The 10,742-nt window shown below is 38.3% G+C and overlaps 1 protein-coding gene across 1 annotated transcript in view; it reads left to right on the top strand.

Annotated features, from left to right (window-relative positions):
- The window catches only part of LOC111323543 (uncharacterized), a 13,798-nt gene extending 3,089 nt beyond the window's left edge, over positions 1–10,709 (top strand). Inside the window, exons 4-22 of the mRNA XM_022926923.2 lie at positions 361–447; positions 631–743; positions 871–963; positions 1,232–1,276; positions 2,569–2,686; positions 2,801–2,896; positions 3,559–3,629; positions 4,176–4,266; positions 4,368–4,520; positions 4,734–4,866; positions 5,483–5,545; positions 5,778–5,890; positions 6,303–6,347; positions 6,674–6,784; positions 7,415–7,566; positions 7,781–7,907; positions 8,139–8,212; positions 8,725–8,811; positions 9,259–10,709. Of these exons, the coding sequence (XP_022782658.2) occupies positions 361–447; positions 631–743; positions 871–963; positions 1,232–1,276; positions 2,569–2,686; positions 2,801–2,896; positions 3,559–3,629; positions 4,176–4,266; positions 4,368–4,520; positions 4,734–4,866; positions 5,483–5,545; positions 5,778–5,890; positions 6,303–6,347; positions 6,674–6,784; positions 7,415–7,566; positions 7,781–7,907; positions 8,139–8,212; positions 8,725–8,811; positions 9,259–9,405 (1,919 nt within the window). The 3' untranslated portion in view covers positions 9,406–10,709. The remainder of the gene's footprint in view (positions 1–360; positions 448–630; positions 744–870; positions 964–1,231; positions 1,277–2,568; positions 2,687–2,800; positions 2,897–3,558; positions 3,630–4,175; positions 4,267–4,367; positions 4,521–4,733; positions 4,867–5,482; positions 5,546–5,777; positions 5,891–6,302; positions 6,348–6,673; positions 6,785–7,414; positions 7,567–7,780; positions 7,908–8,138; positions 8,213–8,724; positions 8,812–9,258) is intronic.
- The last annotated feature ends 33 nt before the right edge of the window (positions 10,710–10,742 follow it).

Below are 10,742 nucleotides of genomic sequence, written 5' to 3'. Positions count from 1 at the left end.
GGCATTACCAGGTTGTAATTATATAAAAATCAGTGTTCCAAGCTGCTTCTCGTTTGGTCGTGATTAAGAGTAAAGGAAAACATTTCTGAGCTAAAACTGCAACAAAAGTAGCTTATCTCTTCAGTACATCACTTGTCTGACAAGCTGTGATGTGATTGGTTGATTTTGATCAGGTCTTACATCAAAGTGAGATGTATGTGTACAATATATATTTCTTTGTGTGATTAAGTATCATTTATACCTCCTCTTGTGGTCACCAGGTAGCAACTCTGGAAAATATTGTCTGAGTTATTGCAGGACTTGAAAATTAATTTTGTCTCACTGAGCTGTTGAGTTGCCGATTGCATCTTTTCTTAACAGGATTTTCAAGTAGACCTGATAATTTAAGACACAAGTCATCCATCTTCATGACATGTTTTTCAAAAATACCATGGCTACACACAACATGTAAGTGTACCAACTGTATGTTTTAGAAAATTTAGGGTCCATAGATTGGGGACATCGCTGATGAATTACTCTAAGGGTACAAACAAGGATTACCTTTGATGCTGTATAGATTTCACTGCAGTCCAGCTGTGGTCCAATTATGTTTAAAATGTGACCACAAAGTTTTGATATTCTTTACTGTAGTTCACACCCAAAACAGAGGGATGCATTCCCATTCTCTGCGGCGAATACAGCAGCTAGAGGAGAGAGCCAATGCAGAAGAACACAATCCCAGGGCTCAATCAGAGTATTTACGGGTCAGTTTATGTTCATTTTGTGCTCAGAGAAAATTCATGAAAACTGATTTAACAGGAGTAGAGTTTGATACTTACAAGAAGCAGGAATGACTGTATTGTTACCATTATTTTGTGTTTAACTTTTCAGGCTTTGGTTCAGGAGGATCCAAACTATGTTGTGAGGAGGTATGAAAGTGGAAAATACGCCATAGACCAATCTGTGACCAATGAATACTTGAAGGTGAAGTTGCTTAAGTTGAATTTTTTTGTACTGGGTTTTGTTTACGCATCATGCAAATACAATGTAACCAGTTGTAATTATAATATGTTCAGTAATTATAATTCTGTTCAGTAATTATAATATGTAAAGTTTAGTTGAAAATGATTACTGATTTTAATTTATTATGAAACTGGTGGGATTACCAGGTCTTGATAAGTCGTACAGTAAGTGATCAAGTTATTTCATGATCTAAGATGCAGCTTGAACTTTGTTATCATAAACTTTACAGGCATTGGTGATGACAGACAGAGTAAACCAAGTTGACATGAAAAAGGTAACTATGTAACTTAATATCATTTTTTTTTTGGATATTTGAGTTTTGCAAAGGTTGTGCTAAGGTCAGTCTTGGTTTGAGAAGTTGCTACTTCTGTCCCACATACCAGTTAAAAGTGAATACACATGTATGCATATGTGCATGTGTTACTTAAAGCACAATATTTATAGTCTGATGAAAAGAGAAGTAAATTCACCTTAAATGAGCATTATTTTCGTTGGCCAATTATGGTTTCCAGAATTCTATTTAACATTATTGGTTCATGCTTTAGCGTGCACTATCGAGTTATAGAGCACGTGGGAAGTTTGAAGAACACGAAAGAAACGTAAGAGTTGCCCTCGGCTATCACCTCGGGCAACTCTAGCTTCTTGAATGCTCTCCAAACTTTCCATGTGCTCCATAACTAGACAGTGCACAACTGAAAGCATGAACCAATAATTGTTTTAGAACATAGCTGGTGGAATTGTGCATCAAATCCGATGTGAAAAACGGACAACAATATTAATTGAAGTGAATTGTGACGGCATTGATGCCGAGTCTCCTTTCCCTTTGTTTTTCTCTTTTTCTGCCCCATTTAAGAACTGTAGCCCAAGGGAAAAGGTTGAAAAATTGTCTTTGTTTTGGGACTAGTAGGCAGAGTCTCAGTTTGTATCCATTATTGTTGTGAAATTTATTATTTTTCCCTGCGCTAACAATGGCCACTCGCGTGAAAAAAACAAATTCTGGCAAAGCGATTTGCTCACGCTATCAGCATGCAGTATTGGGATTTTGAGCACACTTATGTATACTGAATTTGATTGCGCGGCTCTGCTAGCTATGTTCTAATATACCATTGAGGAGTACCTTGGGAACCTACATCTAGGGTTCTGGATAACGGGACTTTTCAGAGAATGGGCCTTTTGTGATAATGAATCATCTAAAAAACTCTCTAAACATCTTATGAATTTTTGCCCAGATAATATGAAAACTGATCTGTATAAAAAACCTGCCATGTGAAAACTTGAATTACTATCAGTACAATAGGTTTGCATCTGCAGGTATATTTTTTTACAGACTAAATTAGAAGTGCAAGCCATGTTACTGTATCTAAAGCCCTAACAATCTGCCTAGCATTATTTTAGCCTTGAAATTAGGTCTTTCATGTATTTCAGATTTTTTTTTCAGGGCGGAAGGGAGGGAGATGGTTCATGAAAAACTTTGGGCTCCAGATGAGTATTGGGAAGAGGGGAGGTCATTAAAGAGGGGTTCATCATCATAAATCATTGGTCTCTATACTTTTTTGTTTTGTTTAGATCTTGTCTTCAGGCAATGATTATGGCAGTACATCATCCCATGGGGCACCAACCTCTCCTTTAGTTCAAACGGGAACTGAGGACAGTCCTATACATGTCATTACTCAAAACCAGAAAGGTGAAGACACTTCTTTTTGATCCAGATGGTTTTGATGTACAATTTCTTCAAAACACTGAAAATTTTTTATTTGAAAAACACTGCAGAGATTGAATTCCCTCTTTTACTTTGCAGGTTCATTCTTCCGAGAACAATTTTGGAACACGGTCAGATTTTTGATTGCCCTTTTTCTGATAACCTCGCTGATTGAGGGACAACTTCAAATGAAATGTTAGTATAAGGTGTCAAGAGAACAGTTCAAAGTTTGGAGTTTCTTTTTTGTTATTTGTATTATTGATGCAATGATCAAAATTGTAATGCACATTTTTTCATGGGTGATTGGTTTTGGGCAGTGCACTTTGAACATTGAACTTAAACCCGAACTTTTCATTTGTTTTGATTACGTTGTTCAGAAACATAAAAGTACCAGTACATGTACAAAGTCATGTAAACCTGTGTGGCTGCATATGTTGTGTCATTGTAATTGAATGGGTGTGTTATTTGTACCCCTTAAAGTATTTAGAATTGCTTTCTCATTTCATATTTTTATTCTTCTAACCCTCAAGCTATGTTTGTTCTCTAAATTTATTTCAATATCAGTTCTTTTAAATTAGTAACAAAACTTCATTCAGTTCTTTGTGTAGTATTTGCAGTAATAGTCATTACTAACAATTTGACATGACTGTTTTGCTTCTGTCCAATTTTGATGAATTGTTTGTGGTGATGGCAGACTATTGCTCCTTGCCACATCAGTCACAACATCTTTTACTGCACATGAAATTTTAGCTAGGCATTGCTACATACCAATAATATTTGTAAAGTGTTGTTCAACCATTTTTAGCCAGTCAATCTGTGGTGATGAGGATGTTTTTTTTGTTATTTTGGCACTGCAGTAACTTCAGGTCACAAGGATATTCAGCCCAACACTACAGACAGAAAGTGCAGATTTAGTGATGTTCAGGGGGTAAGTCTAAAGCAAATTGAAACATCTTGACAGATTTTGGCAGATTGCTTTCTTTAAAATGTTGTTAGGCCAGCTTACTTCAAGCTGTTTTACTGGTAAACTGTGTAGCATAACTTTCTCATTTCTGATTTGGTTTTCTTTGCCCTACATGTAGTACACCTGCAGTCTCAGCTGAAATGATAAAACTGTTTTACCCCAAACGTATCTTCCCAAAAAAAGGTGTATGATGTAACCCCCAGCAAGTCTTGATTGAACTTCCATTCCATGACCCTAAATTTGTTGTGAAATTGATTGTACTTCAATTTGTAGTTTATGCTTTTTGAACAATATATATAAAGTACCACTCAAAAGAATGTTGACAGTCCCTTGATTCTTGATCTTGGGTTCTCAAAATGTTTTTAGGATAAAGGAGTTTTCAAGACTTTGACTTGATTTTCAAGACTTACAAGAGTGGAAAAAAAAACAGAATTGTGTGTGACTGATTTATAAATTATATGTGGTGAGTGTAAAATACAACAATAGTGCCAAATTCCCTCTATTTTTCAGGTGGATGAAGCTAAGCAAGAATTAAAGGATGTCGTTGAGTTTCTGAGAAATCCAGAGAGATTTAAAAGACTTGGGGGAAAGATGCCAACTGGTGAGTACAAGGTCAACTCCATTCCTTTCTTTTGTTGTCACCCTCTAATTGATGTTGTGTGTTTTTGTTTTTGTTTTTTTGTTTTTTTGTTTCTTTTTTAGGAGTTCTTCTCATTGGCTCACCGGGAACAGGCAAAACTCTTCTTGCCAAGGCTGTTGCTGGCGAGGCTGGGGTACCTTTCTTCTTCTGCTCTGGTTCAGAGTTTGATGAAATGTTTGTCGGAGTTGGAGCTGCACGAGTTAGGAATCTTTTTGGTGAGTAAAGATGAGGGTGTGGCCATGAGTTCAGAGTACAAGAGGTTGCTCCACCCTGAAGTGCAGTTATCCAGCCTCCATGCAGCTAATAATTATTATCGTTCATAGTTATGTTGGTTTTCTTATGAGAATTGAATTATGATTTGATACAATTCTGTGCAAAAGAAATGCAACCAATGATCACCAGATATTACTCCCTTTGTTCCGTTTTAGCTGCTGCAAAAGAGCATGCTCCCTGCATAGTTTTCATTGATGAGTTGGATGCAATCGGTGGGACAAGAATTGTTCACGATCACCAGCCGTATTCCAGAATGACCCTGAATCAGTTGCTGGTTGAATTGGATGGGTGAGTTATTTTTTTTCTTTCCTGTGGTTTTCACTTTAAAAGATAAGTTCCACGCATTTTAAAGGATTTTTTTTGTGGCTCATCAACCACTGCAATGTAATATGAGAGTAGCTCATGAATAACTGTTACGTGACATGGCCAGCTTTAGATCTACTGACGAGTGCTTCGCCCTTTAACTCTCCTAAGTGACGAAGACAGAATCTCTCCTTACAATATCAGTACAATTTTAAGCAGACAAATGATGAGAATAAGGAAAAAAAGAAAACCCGGGAATTATCCGTTGATCCAATACCAAATTCTCCAAACTAACATCGCAAGAACTGCAAGTTAGACGTTAAGGAGAATTTTGGGAGTGAGAGGGTTAACGCATCATATGCATGCACATGTATGTTGTGTTTCAATTTAACCCCTGGTTCAAAAGACTTGGAATCAGGAGAGGAATATTTTCGTCTGAATTAAAGGTAGTCTTTTGAGTCTTACAAAAACCGTATTAATAAACTTGATGACACTAGCTGGTAAAGGTTTTATTTCTGCCATACTTGAACCAAATATCTCGTGTACAATGTAGAGAATGTATTTTGCAGTCTGTCTTACGTACAAAATGTCTTTTTGATAGATTTGATACAGGAGAGGGGATAGTTGTAATTGGAGCAACAAACTTCCCAGAGGTTTTGGACAAGTATGTTTTGTAGCATTTTTTCTTTGTTTGTTCGTCTTTTTTTTTTTTTTTTTATTTTTCTTTTATTTTTTTTACGTTTCACACATATTGTATAGCGTTTTCTAGAACAACCTTTCCTCAATGGAAAAAGTTTGACATGACAGAGGTTACTGAAGCACAAGGAAAATTTGATGTTTTTAATAGGGGCACCTAGTATATTAAAAATAACCCTTCATAAATGCGTATCACACAGGGCTCTAATCAGACCTGGCCGATTTGACACCAAGATAACAGTACCGATGCCCGATGTTAAAGGGCGACATGACATCCTCAAGGTGCATCTGAAGAAAGTACAAGTTGCTGAAGGTACAGTATATCTATTCTAGTCCCATTAAAAAAAAATCCCATTAAAAACTGTGGGTCAAATGAAAATAATCATCAGCAGCCTTAACCTTTTTTTAATAAAGTTTTTTTTTTTAATTCCATTGATTTCTAGTGAATTGCAGAGGGAAAGGGGCTGCTTGCAGTGTGTTGTCGTGTATGCAGCAAAACTTCTCAGTGGTTTCTTAATTTTATCACAGATTGGTGGTTTCCTCCTACCCGCCTTCAAAATGATAATAGCCTGCACTCGCATTGTAGGTGCTGTATATAGCGGTGATTCACCGTTTTTCACTTTATGCACAGGGTAACAGCATTTACATGTAGATGCAACTCTTTGATTTTCTAACCAGTGTTCTTAGAGTTTGAGTTTATCTTTCGCTGCTGTCTCTTTGTGCAGAAATCAATGTAGAAGTGCTTGCAAGAGGAACTGTCGGCTTCTCAGGTAAGATTTTTTTTGGAAATGTCTGCCGTATTTAATCTGTAGTGGAGCATGAGAGAACTGGTTACATAGTCTTCTCTGAATGTATAGAAGTTGGACAGTTCGAGACAGTTCGAGACAGTTCGAGACAGTTCGAGACAGTTGTGCAAACCCCAGACACAGACTATCGACCAGTGACAACGTGCATAGTATCTACGTTATCATATAAAGGTCTATTTCAGAGGTATATTAGAATTAAGGTGGGTGATGACCTTAAAAATGTTGTACTTTATGTTACGACGTTGAGTCACTGGTACCCTCTATAGTATGGACTTCTCTCTTTTATGTAGGGGCTGACTTAGCCAACTTGGTGAATGTAGCCGCAATTTATGCAGCAAGTGAAGGAGATGCCAGCGTCTCAACGAAGCACCTTGAATTCGCGAAAGACAAAATCATCATGGGTAAGTCTGGTTCTTTTCTTTACTTTGCCGTTTTTCCCTATATTTTTAAATTGCCGCCTTGCTAGCTCAATTGGAAGAGTTCAAACTGCCGTATGGAAGGTAAAGAGCTTTTGATTAAACTTTTCGCCGAGATTGAGGTTGCGCCTGGTCCATCTCATCTCTCAGAACTTGACGAACAAGTACAAGTTACAGTGTCTTGGTTTGTTGTTAATGGAAGTCTCAACCTGTGGTGATTTTGACAGCTGCTTTTCTTTTGTCTCTTGGCTTAATATTAAATCTCTAATGATTGTGTTTGTGAGCATTTCCAGTTTCTTTCTTTTGTTTTCGTACGATAATTATGTCACTGAAAATTATCTAATTAAAGTTGTTCAAAACTGATGGCGAGGTCTACGTAAAGTCTTACGACTCACACAAGTGGCCCCAAGGCTTGAACTTATCCATATTTCCTACGCATGAAGCTACAAGTAGTATTCTTTCTCTTCCTGAATCGAATAGCACGAGGGAAAAGCCTGATCATTGCTCGAGCCCAGGCCTTTTGATCCTTGATCTCATGCGCACGCCACGAGGCCAATGCGTGTTCCACTTGTCCGTGGGTTCACTTGTGCTCAATGTTGCTTAATATTGTTGTAGGTCCTGAACGGAAAAGTAAAGTCATTGAAGCCAAGAATAGGGAACTTGTGGCCTATCACGAAGGAGGACATGCGCTTGTGGCACTTTACACCCCTGAAGCTTTGCCAATACACAAAGCAACTATTGTACCGCGGGGTCAGACCCTGGGAATGGTAGGTATCACGTTCGTAAACATATGCTGCATTTCTTTGCTTGGAGAATAGTGGTAGAAGTTTTTGTTGGGTGTACCGCCGAGACCTTCGAACCCTAACTCTTAATTAAAACGAAATCTAATGGGGCGAAACTTGCAGATACCACTCATAGAGGAAAGAGAGTAGACAGGTCATTTACTCAGTAACTGAACACATGTTTCAACTTTGTTTAAAGGTTGCCATGCTCCCAGAAAAAGACGAGTTGAACTGGTCGAGAGCTCAGCTCCTGGCGCGGCTGGATGTGGCAATGGGCGGCCGTGTGGCAGAGGAAATTATTTTTGGCAAAGAGAACATCACAATGGGTACAAGTGATCTAGCTGCCTGTAATTTACAGCGTATTTGTAAGATGAATGTCACATGCTCAATTTATTTAGATGCGAGTCAGGAAAACCGGCTTAAGTGCTCGAGGTTTAGGCGTAGTGATTATTTCTCTGTAATAATATTGTGAAAGAGAAAGGTTGGCTGTATGAACTGGTGTTTTTACACAGTTCCTTTGCACTATTTAAAACCTTTTTTTGTTTATTTATTGTTAGGAGCCGCGAGCGATATGGAAGCGTCAAACAAGATTGCCCATGCCATGGTGTCTATATACGGCATGAGTGACAAGGTACTGTAAGGAATTGGTAGCACGGAATCGAGTTTGATATGTTGGAGAGCATATTTTAATTAGGAGAAGTGATTAGCGAGAGAGGGGAAGGTTCCTTGAAGTCATTCATCGACAATCTCTCGAACGGAGGGGTGTGTTCGGAGTTTCCCGGGTTGACCATGGGAGTGTTGTTTCCGCGGAACGCACGTAGCCTTCCTCGACGCGTGGCCTCGCTTTGATGTCAAAAGTGGTGACTTAGCATTCAAGTGGCGGGTTGTGGTTAGGCGAATGGTGAAGAAGAACAATAGAGAAATCATGCAACAGTTCACTTTCTTTATGTCCTTCTATCGTCGTTCGTCATCAATAAAGTTATGTTGGGTGAGGTTTTCATTGGCTTATGCTGCCGAGTTTCCCGCAAGGCGCCTCGTCAATTTGTATATTGTAGAAGTGACTAAACCATTCAATAAAAGTCTAGCCAGACGAATTGATTTCTCTCTTTCTGCTCTCTTTTTGCTCTCTTTCTGCTCTCTCAGGTCGGAATGGTTCAAGTGAAGGATGTTTCGAAATCGAGTCCTGAGTTACAGGCACTTATTGAAAGCGAAGTCAAGCAGCTTCTGAAGGTGAGCAACAATTATTACGAAAGGTAAAGCCACGTTTATGCAATCACCAAACGGCAAGAATTCAGTTATGTTAGCTGTCTCTTTCAGCGACTATTTACGCGACATAGCGAAATTGTTTGCAGTATCTGCAAAAAGTAGATATTCCTCTGACTTTTGAACGGTTGGATCTATTTATGGATTTAAAGAAAAGGAGGCAAAATCGGTGGTCAAACCAAACTTTCGAAGAATCTTAACCCTTCCATTCCTAAAATATTATTTCATCACATCAATACATCGTTAATACGACAGATAAATAGAAGGGCGTGAAGCAACAAGGAAAGATTGCATATCTTATACCTTTATACAATCAAAGGCTTATTCGTGGGGGGGGGGGTGGGGTAGTTTTTAACCACTAGTTGTTTACTTCAGAGGGTCTGAATCTTTCTGAATCCTTGTGCTGTGTTTTAGGACTCTTACGAAAGAGCGAAGAATATACTACAGACGCACTCTAAGGAACACAGCCGTTTAGCCGAAGCTCTGTTGAAGTACGAGACTCTTGACTTGCAAGAGATTAAAGAAGTCATTCAGGGAAAACAGCTCTCTAGAAACTTGTGATGTTGGCTCTTCCAGACTGAACTTCTTTTTCGTAAAACTAAATATCAGCTGAAATATTTAAATATTCATTTAAATGTTGTCGTTACTGAATGAGGCTTCGCCTCCGTTTGTCGATCAGCATCTTGAAAATTGAGCCTGTAAATGTTTCAAGTTCGTCATTTGCATTTGTCTGGCATCCTGAATACCATTGGGCCTCTTTGCTTTATTCTCCTTGGCTTGGGTGCTCCTTTACTGGGGCGAACTACCTTAGCTAAAATGTAAGGGGGACGCAGAAAGGAGGCAGGATGTTACGCTGGACGAAGCAGTTCTTTACTTTAAAGGAACTTCAGTCGTATTAACCACAACAGTTCGAAAAATGCGTCAACACATCTTTAATTTGTACTATATTGCTAAACGTAAACAGGGTTAGCTTCGTATGCCAGGTTTTTTTCTTTCACTTATAGACCGAGACAGTATCTGTTTTCTGAACTGCGCATTTACACTGGCCCATTGTGTTACTTGCCTATTCCAACTTCCTCAGAAGTTGCAGCAAACGGTAATCGATTCTGTTTTCGTTGTTAACCGTTCACGAATTTTTGTTTTTTGTTTGTTTGTTTTTTTTTTTTTACGTAAAGATAACTCTCGGAGGCTTAACAGTACATTGTTTTCCAATCTATTCCAAGCCCGAAAAACTGCACTTTATTCCTAGATCGACGTGTGTTTTTTGCCTGGGTGTTGTATATCCAGATGCTTGTATCTTAAAGCTTTTGTTTCTGTGAAATCTAGTGAGTATGATTTTAGAGGTTCTTAACTGGGTATTGAACATTAGCCAATCACAGATTACAAAAAAGATTCAAAGAACCAATGAAATGAAAAAATCTCCTCAAAGCGCAGGAAAACGCGTCTGATGTAACGCAGTGCTATTTGTAATGGTTTGTTATTTGATTGGCTGATTGTCTGTTTAAGTCTTTTTGTAGTCTTCGTTAGGAATCGGCGGCTTCACCTGAACGGAGACTGGTTAAAGATACAACCTTTTCCTTTTTCCTCCTTCTCTGTGGAGGTGCGGCTGCCTATTTTCTTTTTCCTTTTTTTACAACAAGATTTGATTCAGCAGGTTTTAAAATCTTTGGATAGTGTAGATGGTATGATTTCATGCCAGAGGTTTTTATTCCCTGTTGGAACTTGAGGGAAGTTATATGATGTGGGTATAACATTTGAAATTAGAATGGAGCAGGAATCAGATGTTAGCTTTAAGACGTAAATTATCTCTGAAGACGAATTAAAGAGTAGTAATAAAAGTATTATCATTTGGCTTGTGTAACACATCCTCCAGTGTGAAGTTCCATTTTGTGGAGATT

The sequence above is a fragment of the Stylophora pistillata genome, chromosome 12 (genome assembly GCF_964205215.1).
Source record: "Stylophora pistillata chromosome 12, jaStyPist1.2, whole genome shotgun sequence".
Classification (NCBI taxonomy): Eukaryota; Metazoa; Cnidaria; class Anthozoa; order Scleractinia; family Pocilloporidae; genus Stylophora; species Stylophora pistillata.
The sequence above is the reverse complement of the archived record's forward strand: the minus strand, read 5'-3'. Positions and strand labels throughout refer to the sequence as shown.